The sequence below is a fragment of the Pelodiscus sinensis genome, chromosome 18 (genome assembly GCF_052426305.1).
Source record: "Pelodiscus sinensis isolate ZL-2025 chromosome 18, ASM5242630v1, whole genome shotgun sequence".
Classification (NCBI taxonomy): Eukaryota; Metazoa; Chordata; order Testudines; family Trionychidae; genus Pelodiscus; species Pelodiscus sinensis.
The window spans coordinates 3,840,383-3,858,628 of record NC_143069.1 but is presented as its reverse complement, the minus strand read 5'-3'; the positions used below and the strand labels follow the sequence as shown (position 1 = coordinate 3,858,628).

At 63.3% G+C, this 18,246-nt stretch overlaps 1 protein-coding gene across 3 annotated transcripts; it reads left to right on the top strand.

Moving 5' to 3' along the window:
* Positions 1-272: 272 nt before the first annotated feature.
* CCDC61 (coiled-coil domain containing 61) lies at positions 273-16,877 on the top strand. Of its 3 annotated transcripts, none has more exons than XM_075915139.2 (14): positions 273-396; positions 2,560-2,748; positions 3,682-3,764; positions 4,141-4,304; positions 5,700-5,852; positions 6,781-6,997; positions 8,798-8,880; positions 11,109-11,356; positions 13,118-13,196; positions 13,576-13,700; positions 13,967-14,045; positions 14,582-14,648; positions 15,211-15,283; positions 15,800-16,877. In XM_075915139.2, the coding sequence occupies exons 2-14, from the start codon at positions 2,601-2,603 to the stop codon at positions 15,895-15,897; spliced, it is 1,617 nt and encodes a 538-aa protein (XP_075771254.2). In that variant the 5' UTR covers positions 273-396; positions 2,560-2,600; the 3' UTR covers positions 15,898-16,877. The 3 variants fall into 3 exon arrangements, with proteins under 3 accessions (XP_075771254.2, XP_075771253.2, XP_075771257.2); XM_075915138.2 differs by having other exon boundaries at positions 274-396; positions 14,579-14,648; XM_075915142.2 differs by lacking the exon at positions 273-396 and having other exon boundaries at positions 2,690-2,748; positions 4,146-4,304; positions 14,579-14,648.
* The last annotated feature ends 1,369 nt before the right edge of the window (positions 16,878-18,246 follow it).

The following is an 18,246-nucleotide window of genomic DNA, read 5'->3' as shown; positions in this document are numbered from 1 at the left end:
CGGGCCCCCGTCATTCCCACCCGCTCTCCTCGAGAAGGCGGGGCTACCCGGGGACTGACGGCGAAGAACAGCCAATGGTCTGGCTGGACTGGCGGAGAGAGGCGGGTCCCGAGTGGGCGGGCCTGTGGCGGGGATTGGCATCCCTCGGGGGACCAATGGCAACTCTGAGCAGGATGTCGGGGCGGGACCGGCGGTTGATGGGCAGTCGAGGGAAGCCAGTGGCGGCGCTGGCTCGGGCGGAGGGGGGCGGGCCTTGCGGGTGACCGGCAGAGGCTTCGGGCCAATAGCCCGCCGGCGACGGTTGGGCAGCAGCCAATGGGAGCGGAGCGCGGCGCTGGGGGGCAGGGCCCTGGCCGGGGAGGTGGCGGCAGTTGGGCTGAGCCGGCGGGTGAGGCGGTGAGTGAGCGGGGACCCCCCCCGCGACCCCAACCCCCCCCTCCCGGGAACCCCCCCTGCAGCCCCCCCGCGACCCCCCCCCCCCTCCCCCCCGGGGACCCCCCCCCCCCCCCCCCCCGCGACCCCCCCCCGGGCCCCCCCCGCGCCCCCCCCCTCCCGGGACCCCCCCTCCGAGCCCCCTCCCCCCCCCCCGCGACCCCCCTCCCGGGAACCCCCCCTGCAGCCCCCCCCTCGCGACCGCGACCCCCCCCCAGCCCCCCCGTGGCCCCCCCCCCCGGGTCCCCCCCTGCAGCCCCCCCCCCGCGGGGCCCCCCCCCCCCCGCCCCCCCTGGGACCCCCCCCCACCCCCCCGGCCCCCCCTGCCCCCCCCAGCCCCCCCCCGGCCCCCCCCCGTGGCCCCTCCCCCCAGTCTCCCGTCCCTTCTCTGCCCCCCCAGGAGCCCAGCAGCCCCCCCCGGGGGCTCCTTCCGGGCTCTGCCCCCGGGCTGAGGAGCGATGGGGGGGGGGGGGTTAATCAATTGGTCCAGGGCTGAGGAGCGATGGGGGGGGGGGTTAATCAATTGGTCCAGGGCTGAGGAGCGATGGGGGGGGGGGGTTAATCAATTGGTCCAGGGCTGAGGAGCGATGGGGGGGGGGGTTAATCAATTGGTCCAGGGCTGAGGAGCGATTGGGGGGGGGGGGGGTTAATCAATTGGTCCAGGGCTGAGGAGCGATGGGGGGGGGGATTGGGGGGAGGGGGGAGGGGGGGGGTTAATCAATTGGTCCAGGGCTGAGGAGTGGGGGGGGGGGGATTGGTGGGGGGGGGGGAGGGTTAATCAATTGGTCCAGGGCTGAGGAGCGATGGGGGGGGGGGGTTAATCAATTGGTCCAGGGCTGAGGAGCGATGGGGGGGGGGGTTAATCAATTGGTCCAGGGCTGAGGAGCGATTGGGGGGGGGGGTTAATCAATTGGTCCAGGAGGGCTGAGGAGCGATGGGGGGGGGGTTAATCAATTGGTCCAGGGCTGAGGAGCGATGGGGGGGGGGTTAATCAATTGGTCCAGGGCTGAGGAGCGATGGGGGGGGGGGGTTAATCAATTGGTCCAGGGCTGAGGAGCGATGGGGGGGGGGGTTAATCAATTGGTCCAGGGCTGGGGGGGGGGGGGGAGGAGTGAGTGGGGGGGGGGGGGTTAATCAATTGGTCCAGGGCTGAGGAGCGATGGGGGGGGGGGGTTAATCAATTGGTCCAGGGCTGAGGAGCGATGGGGGGGGGGGGTTAATCAATTGGTCCAGGGCTGAGGAGCGATTGGGGGGGGGGGTTAATCAATTGCCCCCCCATTTGCCATCCTTGGTGTTCTCCTGGGACTTCTTCCGCTCAGTTCCCCCAGAGCTCAGTTCAGCTCCAGTCTGGTCACTGGGCTGCGTTATTTGGGCTGTAGTGGGGCTGAGCCGAGCTTCCCTGACTCGGGTGTCGCGGGTGGGGACGGGGTGCGCCGCGCCTGCAGAACGGCCCAGCCAGGCTTTACCGGCTGGACCGCTCGACTCACGCTGCCCGCGCCTGCTTTCAGAGCTGCACGGCGCCAGGCAGTTACTATTGGATGCAACCCACAGAGGTGAATAGGTTGAGACCCCCTGACCTAGACTCTAGTCTACGCCTCCAAGGATCACCTTGGTAGCTGAGTGGGTGTGATCATGTGATCGCTACACACCCACTGATGGGACACTCCAGGGCTCGTGTGGCAAAGCCCTCTGGATCTGAGGGATGGTGTTCCCCGGCCAGGTGGCTGGGGCAAGTCCCGCGCTAAGAGGGGACAGGCACGTGGGTACAGCAGACCCAGCTAGATCTGAAATCGGATCAGCTCTCACGTGTGATAGGTTGCAGGACGGGCTGCTGCCCCTCATCCCGGCCCTGTTCCCTGACTCGCTCGCGGCTCCCGCTCCCCTTTCAGGCCCTGCACCCCGAATCCCAGCTCCCTCCACACAGCCCTCTTGTGCCTATCAAGCCTGACCCGCATCCTCTGCTGTCTCAGCCCTGGGCTCCCTGCATTGCCAGTGCCCCTCAATCCTGACCCCCAGCCTTGGGCCTCCCCCCGTTCTGCTGATGCGTCCACCCCACCGCCCCTGTCCTCTAGCCCTGGGCTCCGGAGCATCAGTCCCAATTCCTGCGACCTCCCTCTCCTGCCGCAGGGCTGCCAGGGCACGCGGGGCCGGAGTGCTGAGGACTTGCCATGGCCAAGCTGCAGGGGCTGCAGGCTGACTACGTCTTCCGTGGAACGGAGCACGTTGTGCGGATGACTGTGAATGGGAGCGTCCTGGAGGTGGAAGTGGAGGACCGGCTCACCACCGATCAGTGGAGAGGGGAGTTCGACGCCGCCTGTGAGCCTCCTGCCAGTCCCGTTGCATGGCTTCCCGCCCCGGGAGGGCTGTGGCGGCTGGGGGAGGGAGCAGTGGTTAGCAGGGGACTGAAGTTCAGGACTCCTGGGTTCTGTACCTGAATGTGGGGGGCACTGGGAATCAAGGAGTCGTGGGTTCTGTCCCCAGCTGCCGGAGGGCTGTGGTGGCTAGTGGTTAGAGTGTGGGCCGTATTGGGAGTCCAGGACACCTGGGTTCTGTCCCCAGCTGCCAGAGGGCTGTGGTGGCTAGTGGTTAGAGTGTGGGCAGTATTGGGAGTCCAGGACAACTGGGTTCTGTCCCCAGCTGCCGGAGGGCTGTGGTGGCTAGTGGTTAGAGTGTGGGCCGTATTGGGAGTCCAGGACACCTGGGTTCTGTCCCCAGCTGCCGGAGGGCTGTGGTGGCTAGTGGTTAGAGTGTGGGCAGTATTGGGAATCCAGGACACCTGGGTTCTGTCCCCAGCTGCCGGAGGGCTGTGGTGGCTAGTGGTTAGAGTGTGGGCCGTATTGGGAGTCCAGGACACCTGGGTTCTGTCCCCAGCTGCCGGAGGGCTGTGGTGGCTAGTGGTTAGAGTGTGGGCAGTATTGGGAGTCCAGGACACCTGGGTTCTGTCCCCAGCTGCCGGAGGGCTGTGGTGGCTAGTGGTTAGAGAGTGGGCAGTATTGGGAGTCCAGGACACCTGGGTTCTGTCCCCAGCTGCCGGAGGGCTGTGGTAGTTAGAGTAGGGACTGGCAGTCTAGGATTTCTGAGTTGTATCCCCAAGTCTGAGAGGGGGTGGGGTCTAGTGGCTAGAGCAAGGGACAATCTAGGACTCTTGGCTTTCCTTCTAATTCCCAGAAGAGATGCAATGAGTTCGGGGCTGGGAGCCAAGTCTGACCTTGCCTGACCAGTCTCTCTCCCTGTTTTGTTTGCTCCCAGTCATTGAAGATTTAACTCACAAGACGGGGAACTTCAAGCAGTTTGGGATCTTCTGCAGCATGCTGGAGTCTGCCCTGAGCCAGGTGAGGCCTGCGTGGCTCACAGCTGCCTGCTCCTGGGCACATGTGCCTGGCCCAAGAGCAGTGGGAGAAGGGGCCTGGGTGCCGTGGGCTGCATTGGGCAGCTTGCCAGGCCCCCAAGGGTCCCTCCTGTTCTGCAGGGAAATGGAGCTGGCTGAATCAAGGCTGCTTCTTAAGGGACCCCAGGTCTCTGTGTGTGGTGCTCCATCAAGCTGCACTGCTGTCACTTGCGATGGTGCAGAGTGGCATGCTGGGAGTTGTAGTCTTTAGGGGCAGCCCGGTGGCCGGCCGCTCTCTTACCACCTCCCCCCTCGCCGCGGGGTGCAGCGCGAAGGGCTAGGCTGGCGCGGCCCCCCTGAGTCAGCGCGTCTCCCCCCAGAGCAGCGAGTCGGTCACCTTGGACCTCCTCACCTACACTGACCTGGAGGCGCTGCGGAGCCGGAAGATCGGGGTGGGCCCCCGGCACATGCCCTCCGCCTCCAAGTCCTCGCTGCTGAGCTCCAAGCGCTACCTCATCCTCATCTACTCCGTGGAGTTCGACAGGTAAGGGCTGCTCGGGGGGGACGACGAGGAAGCAGCAGCATGGGGCCAAAAGGACTCCTGCAATCCCGAGCTGCATGAACTGGTGTCTCAGGTAGGAGCTAAGGGGGGGTTTCCCTCCGGATCTAGTCTGATGGGACTGCTGCTGGGATCTTGGGCTCCCCTACGGGTGTTCACAACTGAACACGGGTGTCACTGAAGTGGAGAGAGGACCGAGAAGATCCTCCAGAGTGACTGAAAAGCTGCCTTCTCGAGAGAGTCCAGGAGCTCCATCGGTGTAGCCTAACAGAAGGCTGTCACAGCTGATTCCCCACTCTGGCATGCTGAATGCAGAAGTGGGGGCCCGCAAAGTACCCCAAAACCTTCTCCTTCCAGGCTTTGGTATAAAACTTCCCCCAAAATCCTCAAACCCTAGATTTTGGGGATAAAAATCTGCTGCCACCACCCAAGTAATGGTAAGAAAACCAGGGAAGAGATCACTTGGGAAATCTCAGCCCTAAAGTAAAATCAGGAGACACAAATTGACCAATACCAGGTTAATAAAAAAGAAAGAACTTTTATCATCACCGCAGTACTCCTGTTACAAGCGTAGCTGGATTGGCTAGATGGTAAGAGCCACCGATTAGTATTCTCACGGGGAGAGGAAAACCCATTTCTAAATGCACAGACATCAGATTCCCAAACAATAAAACCTAACGGATGTATCTAAACTTTACCCTACTTACAGATAGTGAAGAGTCTTTTCTCGGAGAGAGACATGTTGTCTGTCCCCCTCAGTATTTGGAGAGTCAACTGCCCAGAGACAAAGAGGGGAAAACCCCCAAATTCCTTTGTCTCCGTTTGAAATCCCTATCTGCATTTCTATTGGCTAACCGCTACCTGGCTAGGTACAGTTAACCCCTTAGTCCCCAGGCTGCTGGCTAACCCTCACGGTTATGACAAAGGCTAATGGGCAACTTGATCCCAGTGGATCAGAACCTGCCGGGGGGGACACATTTGCTCAGGACTTCTAGGGAGCAGACAATGGTCTTACAAGATCCAGAGGCTAGAAGCTGAATCTAGGGTGGAAATAAGGTTCCGATTGTTAGCAGGAATTAGTCATTGGAACATTTTAGCAGGGTTTGTGGGCAATGTTCTCTCAGCTTTTCCATCCATGTGCGGAATAATTTTGGTTTTGCACCAAGGTGGTGTGCACCACTTGTAGAAACAAAACAGCTGGGGGCGCTCTGCTAATCAGCTGGGCAGGTCTCTGGCCGGGTTCTCTGGGGGCCAGGCTAGAGGCTCACAGTGGTGCCTTATCAGCTGTTAGTCTAGGGGTGGGAGGAAGTGGGGGGACCTGGCTGTAGCCATCTCCGGAGTGTGCTGATTGCAGCTGCCCCGCCTCTTGCTTCTCCGCAGGATCCACTACCCGCTGCCGCTGCCCTACGTGGGCAAGCCGGACCCTGTAGCGCTGCAGAAGGTCATCAGGGAGCTGAAGGAGGAGCTGGCGGTGCTGAAGGCCAGGCCGGGCAGGGATTTCCGGGACGCAGAGATCCGGCGCCTGCGGGACGAGTGAGTGCGTGCGGGGGGAGGCGGGGTGCCTGGGTGTTGTGCTGATTGCTGCCTCTAGGCTCTCTCCAGCACCTGTCCATCAGGCAGAGGCAAGAAAGGTCACCTGCCCCTCCCCAGAGGCGGGGGGGGGGGGCGCACATTCAGAAGGGAACCGCAGCGGCGAAAGGAGCAGCCCTGGGCCAGCAGCTCTCCGGTATGGCTGTTCCGCGCCCAGCCCATCATGCAGCTGCGTCTCCTGGTATCTGTACAGCCCCGCTGGGGGCGGCACTGGAACGGCCAGGCCCGAGTAGCTGCCTGCAGCTGGCGTGGAGGCTGCTGCTCCCAGGAGTGTGCGGCTGTATCGGTACCATCCCCGGGCCTACAGAGGAGACAGCTGTGTGGGAAGGCTGAGCTTGATACAGCCGCGCTGGAGGAGATGCTGGCGGGGGGCCCCCTGGTGGCCCCACATTCCTGCTCCTTGTGCTGCTGTGATCCCGGAGAGCCCTGGGGCTCAGAAGTCTCAGGGAGCCTCCGCCCTGCAGGGGAGTGGGGGCAGGATGGGAGGAGTCGTATGGCCCCTTTAGCTGGTGTCCCTCTTTGTGTCTCTCCCATTGGTTGCCCCTGAGCCACATGGGGTGCAGGCAGCTGTCCCAGCCGCTCCCCTGTGCACGTGGGAGTCCCAGCTCTGTGTGAAGAGAGGAGGGAGGACTGGGTGTTACTGCAGAGGGCCTGGGAGTCAGGACTCCTGGGTTCTGTTACGGGCTCTGCCCCGGCTCACCTGGTATAAACCACGTGTCTCCGTGACTCAGTTTCCCCCTCTGTAAAATGGGGCATATTTGGATGACTGGTTGTCCCGTGCTCTGAGGTGCTGCGCCGTAAGGGGGCGTGCTTGGCGCTGTGCAGCGCTGCTCTTCCTGAGCCTTGCCTGTGCTTGTCTCCGCCTGCCCAGGCTGAGCCGGGTGCTGGAGGAGAAGCAGGAGGTGGAGACGGCTCTGCTCAGGCTGCAGGCGGAGCTGAAACTCTGCAGCAAGAGCAGTGCCGGGAAGGAGGTGAACATCCTGAAGAAGATCGTGCAGAGCCTGGAGGAGGAGCTGCTGAAGGAACGAACCAAGCACCAGCGCCTGGCCAGCAAGCGCCTGCAGGAGAACCGGCAGCTGGCTGACGAGGTGCGGTCGGGAGCCCATGCCCTCCTGGCTGGGCCGTGGCACCCGGTTAACCCCTCCTGCCCCATCAGGGGATGATGTAACAGCATTGCCCTGGGGGAGTCCTCACCCAGCCTGGCCCTGGAGTAACAGCCCCCTGCATGCCGCTGACGGGACCCAGCGCTGCTGTGACAGTCCCTTTTCACTCCCCTCCCCAGCGCTGGCGTGATATCAGCCCTTGCCCACACCTGCCCCAATAGATGAGAAATCAGAATTGCTCAGCTGTGGAGTTAGTGCTAAAGACAAAGCTCCATAGTGAATCTGAAGGGGAGAAGAACCTTAGAGGAAGCAGCATGTGAGGAAAATGGGGCCTAGTGGTTAGAATCAGAACTTCCGGGTGGTATTTCCAGCTCCGGTGTGGTTAGAGCAGGGGGCCTGGGAGCTTGGACTCCTGGGTTCTAAACCTGACTCTGCCACGGGCTCCTTGTGTGCTGTCGGCAAACGGCTACCACGCTCTGTGCCTCAGTTTCACCCTCTGTGAAGTGGGGATGACCCCTGCTGCAGAGGGTTGGGGTTGCGGAACTGAATTCTTAAAACTGGTTTTAAAAAGAGGCGAGAGCGCTGGCCGAGATCACGAAAATCTTGTGAAATGCTGCCGTTTTTTAAGTGACGTTTGAAATGTCAATGTGAACAGCTTTCACAGCTGAAAAATGCAGCAAGACCCAATGCTGGGCGGTGCTAGACGAGGGCCAGTAACACAAGGGCTGTCAAACGCAGTTAGCGCCAGCGTAACTGGATTAAAGATCCACAATTACTTGCTGTTTTACTCACACGGTTAAACAGGAATCGAATAGCCATTGAAATGTGTTATAAATGTTAGGAATTTTTTGTATATTTTCTAATGCACGGATTTCAGTTGCAACACAGAATACAAAAGGTACAGTGCTCGCTTGATATTAGTATTTGCAATACAAACGTTTGCGCTATAAAAAGAAACAAAACAAATAACGTTTTTCGTTTCACATCATACAAGTAAATGTCGTGCAATCTCTTTATTGTGAAATTGCAACTTACACATGTAGATTTATTTTTTTTAATGTAACTTCACTCAAAAACAAAACCATGTAAAATGTACATGGGAGTCCCCAGCTGACCCCAGGCTCAGTGCGGGACTGCCACTTTGAAGTACCCTCCTCTTCTCTTTTCCCCCCCCCCACTTTCTCTATCTGATAGAAGCAGCAAGTGGGGGGGGTGTGAGAAGCAACTAGTCAAATATCCTGTCGACTAGTCTTTAACATCCTTAGATTGGTAGGCTCTGAAGTTTTACATTTTTATTTTTGAGTACAGTTTAGTTGTTTTTTTTTTTAAAGCCTACATTTGTAAGTTGTGTTTTCATGATCGTACTACAGTACTTGAATGAGTTGAACTGAAAAAATACTATTTTTAACTTTTTTTTACACTGCAAATCTAGCTACATAGTTTCGAAATGTGCGCCTGTCTGTTCATTTGTTCGAGACCTCCTAAACAATAAGAGCTAGGACTCCCAAACTTGGTAGGCAGCTTCCTCTTCTCCTAACTTAAAGCAAAGTCAGAGCTTGGTTGTGACAGGACAACGGGATGTGCCTGGAATTTGATTGTTTCTCATAAAATGGAAAGGGAGGGGGTCTGTTAGGGGGGAGTTATACCGTGGAATGACCACAGGAGGGCAGTAAGTACCTCAGTACCCTAAGACCGCCTCCTGTGCCAAGGGGAAGGAGTTGCCTGGGCCGGTTCCGTAGCTTGTCCAGCGCCCGAGGGAATGAGTTTTCTTCCTCTTCCTCGCAGCTGGCAGAGGTGAAAGCATCAGAGAGGAGCCTCCGGGTCCGCGTGAAGAGTCTGACCAATGAGCTGGCTTTATACAAGAAAGGGTGAGTGACTCCAGCTGCTCTGGGAGCAGACGGGGTAGAAGCGGCTGATTTTCATTCCCCTGTCTAAGGAGCACAGCCCCCTTGCTGTTCCATGAGCCGAAGATCTGCCCGTTGGCCTTTAAATATCAGCCCCTTGCTACGAACGGAGAGTGGCGCCAGAACCGTGCTGGGGCTGGCCGGAGCACTGCCGCACCCTCCTACTCAGTACCCCCTGCGTGGGCCGCCTAGGGTCAGGCTGTCCGCCTACACTGTGCCCCTAGGGCCATCACAAAGAGGCAGCTACCCGGGCTGGCTCTGCCCTGCAGAAGCCCCACTGATCCTCCGTGATGGCTGTGGTTAAGGACTGATATCCCCAGTCCCCGGTCCAGTGTAGGCGGACAGCCTGACCCTAGGCGGCCCACGCAGGGGGTACTGAGTAGGAGGGTGCGGCAGTGCTCCGGCTGGCCCCAGCATGGTTCTGGCGCCCGCGCTTCTGAAAGGAGGTTGCCGGCTTGGACGGGATTCAGAAAGAGCCACGAGGAGGAGCCGAGGGCCGGAAAACCTGCCAGGAGCCTGGGACGGGACCTGTTGGTTTATCTCCGAGAAGGTTGGCAGGTGGGCTGTCCTGGTTTGTCAGCACCGCCCTGGGCAGGTGTGACGGTTCTGGGCACCCCCGTGGCTCGTGAGCTGTGCTGCTGCTTACTCAGGGGTGAGCAAAGGGCCGGATCTGGCCGCCAAGAGGGTGGATCCGGCCCGTGGAGGCCCTGCTGCTCCCCTGCCCCCAGGCCAATTAGGGCCTGGGGACGGGGATGTGCACGTGAAGCCTCCGCCTCCAGGCTAATCAGGGCCTGGGGCTGGGGGAGCTGCGGGAAGCTTCCTTTGCCCTGCCCGAGCCTGCGAGGAGCCCGCGGTACTTCAGAGTGCCACGTGCTCCTGGCAGGGCGGGAGGAGGCGTCCCGCGCTCTCTTGCCCCCAGGCCCTGATTGGCCTGGGGGTGGGGGAGCGTGCCAAGCCTCTTCCAGGGCACGAGTGCCTAGTGGGAAAGGGGGAGGCAAAGGGGCTCCCCTCACCCCCAGTCCAATCATGATCTGGGGGTGGAGCAGCCCCGCCCCTTCCTGTTTATGCCCCACCCCCTCCAGGGTGGCCTGGGGCTACTTCAAAAATTTTTGAAGTGGCCCCCGGGCAAAAATTATTGCCCACCCCTGTGCTAACCCATGTGAGCTCCCTGATCCACCAGCAACCCCCCAGGCTTTGCCAGTGACCCACTGTTCCCCAATACCTCACTGCAGCGCCCCTTCCTTCTTCCGGCCCCGCTCCCAAAACCGGACCAAGGTCCCTGCTCCTTCCGAGAGCCTGTACGCCGCTGCTCGAGACCGTACCGGGATAACAAACCCTCTGTCCCGGTCCACGCTCTGAGCTGGGTGAGGAGAAAAGCAAAACAGGTGCATTAAGCAAAGGACACAGGATTAAGTGACGCCAAAGGCATAAAGACCGAAATGGGACACACAGCAGGGAGAACACCCTTCCAGGGCTCCAGCAACTCGTGTCTTGGTTCAGAGACGTTTTCTCGCCCGTCTTCCTTCCCTCCCAGGGGGCTGAAGAACCCTTGGAAATACGGGCTTTGCAGAGGAAGCCTAGACACAGTCTGTCTGCTGGGGCAGAGATGCCAGACTCTTGTCTTCCTGCTTAGTGGCTTGCTCGCTTTCCCAAATACATAAGTGAGCCTTTGTCATCGCTGCCTGTCCAGGACAGACCGGGGTCTGCGTTGCTCGCCAAACGCCTTTCAGGGACGTCCTTCCCAGGCACGCTGAGAACTCGCTGTCCGCACCCACCACGTCCTGGTTCCCAGGACCAGCCTGCTACCAGTTTGCACGCGATGGTCTGGGCCGGGCAGTTTCAGGAGCTCCCCGAGCAGCGAGCCGCCCGTGGGCCGGTGTGGCCCACGCTGATTTCTGAGCACAGAGGCTCTTCGGTCCCGCGGCCAGCGGCAGGGCGAGATCAGTGGCTGTAGCTGAAACGAAACGGATCCAGGCTTGAACTAAGGCTCCGGTGTTTAGGGAGGGGAATTGATGGACCCGGTGACGGCTGCGGGGACAGCTCCGTCACTTGGAGTCTTCCACTGATCGCACGGCTCCGCTCTAGCTCGACTGTCCGATCTGGGCTGGCTGTGGCGGTGACGGGGCATTTGATCCGCGTGGGCCCGTCTGGCCGCCACACCTAGGACTGACAGCGCTCTCCTGTTTCTCCAGGCGCTTGACCCCCACCGGCCCGGCCCCTCAGAACCGCTCGGCGTCCTCGCGCGGCTTCGGTCACGCGGCCCCCGGCCGGAGCAGCGCGGCAGCCCTGGCCCGAGAGGAGCGGCGCTCTACCTCTGGGGAGCGCTCCAGCTCCCGGGGGCGGGGCGGGGCCTGGCTGGGGAACCGCCCACGCTCCACGTCCAGAGACGGGCCCGGCGGGAGCCAGACCCGCCTCCCCCGCCAGTCGCCGTCCCCCACAGGTGAGGGGAAGGTGGAGCTGTCGGGCAGGTCCCCTGCCCAGGTCACAGGCCCTACGCTGGGCCTCTCTCCAGCGGAGAGGTCTCCAAACGAGGGGAGATCCCGGGTCATGTGCGGCGGTGTGGGGGTAGGAATCCCCCCTGCTCCTGCAATGAACCCTGGGCAGTCTGGGGCGGGGAAGGGTCTGCCCAGCCTGCGAGCTCCACGGCCGGGCGCGAGCCGGGTCTCACCGTGCCGACCTGGGGCCGGGCCTGGTCCCCGGAGTGAGAGGAGAGTGGGGGGCTGGGCTCTCAGCCAACCTCAGGAAGCCCCCAGTTACCTGCCTCAGCGGAGAGGCCAAGAGCTAGCTCCAGGGTGGGGAGGGGACTGAGGCAGGGGTGGGGGAGCTCGCCCGGCCGTTGGGCTTGTTCTGGGGATGGAGACCGGCCGTCCTCGGGGCTCTCGTTTAGTCGCTGCGCTGTGGGCGACCCAATCCCAGCCGAGGAGGCCCCAGCCCGGCCCTTATTTACCCCCCCCCCCATCCCCGTCTTGGGCCCCAGCCCGGCCCTTCTACCCCTCCCATCCCCGTCTTGGGCCCTGGCCCGGCCCTTATTTACCCCCCCATCCCCGTCTTGGGCCCCAGCCCGGCCCTTCTACCCCTCCCCATCCCCGTCTTGGGCCCCAGCCCGGCCCTTATTATCCCCCTCCCATCCCCCTCTTGGGTCCCGGCCCGGCCCTTATTACCCCCCCCCATCCCCGTCTTGGGCCCTGGCCCGGCCCTTATTATCCCCCTCCCATCCCCCTCTTGGGTCCTGGCCCGGCCCTTATTATCCCCCTCCCATCCCCCTCTTGGGTCCCGGCCCGGCCCTTATTACCCCCCCCCCATCCCCGTCTTGGGCCCTGGCCCGGCCCTTATTATCCCCCTCCCATCCTCCTCTTGGGTCCCGGCCCGGCCCTTATTACCCCCCCCCATCCCCGTCTTGGGCCCTGGCCCGGCCCTTATTATCCCCCTCCCATCCCCCTCTTGGGTCCCGGCCCGGCCCTTATTACCCCCCCCCCCCATCCCCGTCTTGGGCCCCAGCCCGGCCCTTCTACCCCTCCCATCCTCCTCTTGGGCCCTGGCTCGGCCCTTATTATCCCCCTCCCATCCCCCTCTTGGGTCCCGGCCCAGCCCTTATTACCCCCCCCCATCCCCGTCTTGGGCCCTGGCCCGGCCCTTATTATCCCCCTCCCATCCTCCTCTTGGGTCCCGGCCCGGCCCTTATTACCCCCCCCCATCCCCGTCTTGGGCCCTGGCCCGGCCCTTATTATCCCCCTCCCATCCCCCTCTTGGGTCCCGGCCCGGCCCTTATTACCCCCCCCCATCCCCGTCTTGGGCCCTGGCCCGGCCCTTATTATCCCCCTCCCATCCTCCTCTTGGGTCCCGGCCCGGCCCTTATTACCCCCCCCCCCCCCATCCCCGTCTTGGGCCCCAGCCCGGCCCTTCTACCCCTCCCATCCCCTCTTGGGCCCCAGCCCGGCCCTTCTACCCCTCCCATCCTCCTCTTGGGCCCTGGCTCGGCCCTTATTATCCCCCTCCCATCCCCCTCTTGGGTCCCAGCTCGGCCCTTATGGCCCTAGCCCTGGCTCTTACCCCCCCATCCCTGTCTTGGGCCCCGGCCCGGCCCCTATTTCCCCCCCCCCCCCCCAATCTCCATCATGGGCCCCGGCCCAGCCCTTCTACCCCTCCCACCCCCTACTTGGGCCCCGGCCCTTGACCCAGCTGCTGGTCTACCCTTTCCCAGGCGTCCGGCCGCCGCGCTTTGACCCCACGGCCTTTGTGAAGGCCAAAGAGCGGAAGCAGAAGGAGGCTGAACTGAAAAAGTAAGTTTCCCCCCATTGGCCAATCAGGGAGGCTCTGGGAGGCGGGGTGGGGGGATGGGCGAGTTCGTGGACACGGGTTCCCACCTTAGGGCCCCCGTGCTGGCTGGGAGCAGGTCTCTTGCCAGCCCACCCCCCAATACGAGCCCTTCCCCCGTCCCCAGGGCGGGCAGCGGCTTGGAGCCCCAAAGGCTAATCAAACCCGCCGAGGTCTCGGTGCCCGCAGGCTCATCAAGGGCCCTGGCTCGTCCAGCAAGGGCGGGGGCGTTGGCCTCAGGGTGCCAGTCCTGGGCCCCCCGCCAGTCCCCTGGGGGTCCCTCCCCTGCCTGCCACGATGGCTGGAGGCCGGTTTCTGCGCGTAACCCTCTTCCCTCGGGCACAGCCAGCGCCGGACCCGGCGGGGTGCGGGAGACGCGCCGCCCAGCAGCTGGGGCCGCTCCCACGCCAGGGGCCTAGCAGCCTTCAGCGGAGACAGCCTGGGCAGGAGCCGCGGACGCAGCTCGTCGGGTACGTCCTGGGGCCGGGAACGTCTCCAGGGTGGGGTACGACTCTGGGCTGGGACCCCCATGGCCCCGGGTCCCCTTCCCCAGCTCTTGGGCCTCCCTTTCGTAGGGGCCAGCCTGTGGGTGGGTGAGAGGCTGGGCAGGGGGCTTGCCCTGTGAGCAGCTGAAGCTCCGTGCTGCGGTTTGTGTGCGGGAGGATTGGGGGGCAGGATTGGTGGCTCTGGAGATCCCCACAGGACTGAGCTCCCCTTTCCTCTCTGTGTCCCCCAGTGGAGAGCTTCCGCAGCCGGCGCTCGTCAGCCAGCTCCGGCAGCGAGGCGGAGGACTGCTCCGAGCCGGTACCCCTCAGGTAACGAAATCAGCCTGCTGCCGGGACAGGGGACGGGAGCCAGAACTCCTGGGCTCTCTCCCTGGCTCAGAGAGGGGAGTAAGGGCTAGTGGTTGGAGGGGGGGGGGGCAGGGCAGGGCGCTGAACCAGGGTTGTATCCCGACTCTGTGGCCCAGCTTTTCAGAAGTGATTTCTGCTCTGGCGCCTGGTTGCTGGAGCAGCCGGAGCTCCCCCTGCCCCGCCGGCCACTCCTCACATCTGCACGCCCCTCCACGGTCCTCAGGAGCCCTCTGCACCCAGAGGCCTCTCATGGCAGGTGGGCCTGTCCTTCGGGATGGGTGGCTGGGGGGTTCCAGGGTGCCAGAGATTGCCGACGGGAGCTGGCTTAGCCCAGAGCTGCCCCGTGGGGGGTGTCGGAGCCGCGCGATTCCCGGCCGTCCCAGCGCAGCGCACCCTTGCCAGCCGCAGGGGCAGGGATCCGAGCCGGCTGCTGCGGGGCGGGGTGCTTGCGGGCGGACCCTGCCCTTCACCGCTGCCTTGTGCCCTCTCTCCAGCAGGGGCAGGCGGCGAGCTGCCAGGGGCAGGAAGCCCTTGAGTGCCTCCACCTGGAACGGCCCTAGCGGGGTAAGTGGTTCTTTGTGCCCCGTCAGGCGCCTCTCTACTAGCCGTGGCGGGAGGCTGCCGTGGCCTCCGAGCAGCTGGGTCTTGCCCTGTGAGGGCCCCCTCGGTGTCTCCCCTCTCCCAGCTCCATGGGGTGCTCCCACCAGAGGGGGAGCTGCTGAGACAAGCCCTCCCCAGTGCTCACCACCGGCCAGGTGCCAGGGTCTCCCACCCAGGTGCTACCAGGCAGCACCTCTGCTTTGAGGCCTCATTGACCTGGTCAGAGAGAATGGAGCCCATCAGATGCTTTCTGGGAAGTGGAGACTGAGTGGGAGGGGCTACGATGGGAGAGGAGCCTAGTGGTTAAAGCAGGGCCGGGGTGCCTGGACCCCTGGGCTGTATCCCCAGCTCCGGGAGGGGAGCGGTTAGAGTGGAGGGATGGGTTGTGGGCTCTTGGGAGCTGTTCCCGGGGCTCTGTCTTGTCAACTCGGATTCGTCTTGGACGGCCCCGTTCATTCCTGGCTGGGAGGGGAACGGGCCGGGAGGGCCCCGCCGAGAAGTGACCTCCAGCGGTCTCTCGCCACAGGCTCCTCGGACTGATGGCGGGCGCAGGAAGCGCCTGGCCAGCACCCCGACTGCGAGCAAGCGGGCGGATAAAGGTGAGCGGGCTGGGGAGAGGGCCGTGCGGCGGGGTGTGGGTTCAGTAGGGGGCGCTCTCCCCTCGCAGGCAGCGCTGAGCCTGCTGCCCTGGCGCGGCACTAGCAGATGCTCCATTCAACTCGGTTTGTCCCTGCTGTGGTTACGGAGGCCACGAACGGCCTGACCCCAGCGTGCAGCCACTGGACAAACAACTCCCACACCCACCCCTGATATAACCAGCTGCCACGCTGCACCCCAGAGCTGGCTGCATTTCAGGTAGATCCTGAAGGACCCACGTCCCCTGCTTTCCCCCAAACGTCTCCTCCCTCAGCACCTTCCCTCTGCATACCCAGGCCTAGGAGCGCCCCTCCGCCTGGCCACGAGCCCTCGGATGCTGCGCACAGGGCTGCAGGGAGGTTTCCACTCCTGTGGCCGGGATGCTCTCGGTCCCGGCTGCCCAGGGGACGGGGGCTTGGCTCGCAGGGCTGGCCGGGTGTGGCAGGGCCCCGCCAACGCCTGCTCGTCTCCTCCGCCAGAGAACTTGTACGACGAGCCCTCGGCCGACCTGTCGGAGATCGACGCCCGGCTGCAGGCCCTGCAGGAGTACATGAACAACCTGGACACCAGGACGTAGCCTGGGAGGGGGAGCGGGCCCCCGGCCCGAGCACCATCCCTGCACTTCTCTGCCCCCAGGGACCCTGGAACCCTTGCTCTGCCCTCGGGGCAGGACAGGACTCAGCTCCGACTGGACAAGAGATCAGCAAGGGGACTGTTCGGGGGAGGGGCCCAGGAGCCGAATCCCCCCAGGGCTTGTTCCCATCCGAAATCCCAGCCCCGCGGGCAGGCGGGTGGCTTGGTAGTGGCACCCAGGAGCAAAGGATCATGGGAGATTTCCTCCTGGGAGTGACTCCCTTCGCTGTGGTGGCGGCTGGGACGCGCCGGCCTCGCTGTGGCTTTCTGAGATTCCCCCGCTCAGCAGGCCCATGGGTCCCTCTTCCAGCCTCCGCCTCTGCCCCCATTGCCTCAGATGGAGCAGCCTGACGCTGCCTCAGCAGAGGCTGGAGGGGTTGATGGAGAAGAGAGGCAGCTGGGGAGCGGAGCACCCAGGAAATTCCCCAGCCTCTGGCTCCGGGGGCTCACAGCCGAGCAGGCGCTATGGGTAGGGCCGTGACGCCAGCCGGCTGGTTTCAGTCTCTGCCGTCCCAGCGGCTTGAACCACTTCTAACGGGGGTGACCTCTCCCGTGACATCCCTGTGCTGCTGTCTCTGGTTTCGTAGCCACACGTGGCTTCGGGTCACCTCTTGACACTGGTCCCTCTGCTGCCCTGAGCCCTCTGCCTGGTCTTTGGGCCCGGGGAAGTCTCGGAGCAGCTTGGTCCTTGCCCAGAGACAGTCTCCGTGACATGGGAGGCCGGGGCTGCGCTTCTCCGGTCGCTCCAAGGACCAGCCGCAAGCTGCAGCCCCAGTTTTGCTGGCCTCTGCGCGGGACCTGCGTCCTCTCCACGCGCTGGGGGGCAGCCGGTGTGTGTGTTGCCATCCTGTGTGCGCCCAGCGTCCCCACGTCTCTGCTGTGTTGTGTGAGGAGCCCTCCTGTAAATAAACCTTTCTAACTTCCCGCCATCTCCCCTCCCTCCCGTGCCTCCCCCTGCACCTGCCACGCTGCAGGTGAAACATGGCTCGTGCTGCACGGACCATTGGAGAATTGCCGGGGACAGTAGAGGGGCTATGACACACAGCGAGCTAGTTCTCGTTCCGCCAAAGCGCCCACAGAGGATGTGAAAGGCCCGGAGCCCAAAGCGCCGTGAGCTTGCCAGGTGGTGGTTTGGCAACAGGTTTTGAACCGGCCCCCTCTGGCATGGCTCTGGGTTACTGGCTCGCGCCGGGGAAAGCTGCCGCCTAGCGAGACGCCAGCGAAGCTCAGTCTGTTCAGTTTAGCCAAAGGAAGGTGCGGAGGCGACGTGGTCTCCCGCTTTGTCCTGAGAGCAGACGGCTCTTCGGCCCCGCGGACAGGGCAAGACCTGGGAGCCGGCACCACGTTCAAAAAGAGGCAGAGCTGTTGAGTGAGGAGGGGGCCGGGGGCGTCCCCCATCGCTCTCCAGACTGGGCACGTCGCGCTCGACCAGCGAGGGGCTGGCTGCTCAAATGGCTCCGTTGGGATTCTCCCGCCTGGGGCCTGCCAGAGCTCAGGCCGGGTGATCGCCGGGATCCAGCCAGGCCTCGGTGCCCATCCGCAGAGCAGCAGTGCCCACCAGCGGCTGGCCTGGGCCGGAGAAGGCACAGGGGGCGGATAGTGAGTGTGGGGGCCGCAGCCCCGCTGGGTGAACGCGGGCCAGCCCTGACCTTCGCTGGGGGCCATGGGGGCATCAGCACCACGCTCCTGGCTCCACACCTGCAGTGACCTAGGCCCAAGGCCTCGGAGGCTGCCAGATGAGGGGGTGAGCTGCTCCTGGGGTGCCTGGGTTTAGCACTTTGCTGTCCAGGCTCTTCCTTTAGAGTGGGGCCCCCCCCCTGCCTAGCGCCTCCCCCCCTCCCCTGCCTAGCACAGCCTGGGGCCGCAACGTCTTTAGCATCTGCCTGGCTTCTCCCAAGCCTTGTCCCTGTATTCGCTGCCGTCCGTGGCAGCAGTTGTTGGCCAAGGCGGGGTAAGAATCGTGCTGAATCAACTGTGAGGTGGGGTACAGGGGGGCTCACCAGGGCTCTGTGTGGCCTGCCGGAGGCTGCGTTGACTGTTGCCCGGTACACAAACGCACTCAGCAACGCTGCCCTAGCAACGCTGCCCTAGCAACGCCGTCAGCAACGCTGCCCTAGCAACGCTATCCACAACAGTCTTGCAGCCCCGGCGATGGAGGAGGTCACTTGAGCGGCCAACTCCCTGCACATGCTCAGACTATCCCACACCTGGGGTCGGCATGCGGCTGAGTGGGCAACAGGAACATTGTGAGGATTCCGAAACGTCCCTGCCCAAAGCAGGAAGAGAAGTTGGC

Bases quoted from the DNA above. Each gene is read 5' to 3' on its own strand.
- CCDC61 (XM_075915138.2), top strand. From the start codon at position 2,601: ATGGCCAAGCTGCAGGGGCTGCAGGCTGACTACGTCTTCCGTGGAACG. The intron at 3,765-4,140 runs GTGAGGCCTGCG...GTCTCCCCCCAG, and splicing joins TGGAGTCTGCCCTGAGCCAG to AGCAGCGAGTCGGTCACCTT. The intron at 5,853-6,780 runs GTGAGTGCGTGC...CCGCCTGCCCAG, and splicing joins ATCCGGCGCCTGCGGGACGA to GCTGAGCCGGGTGCTGGAGG.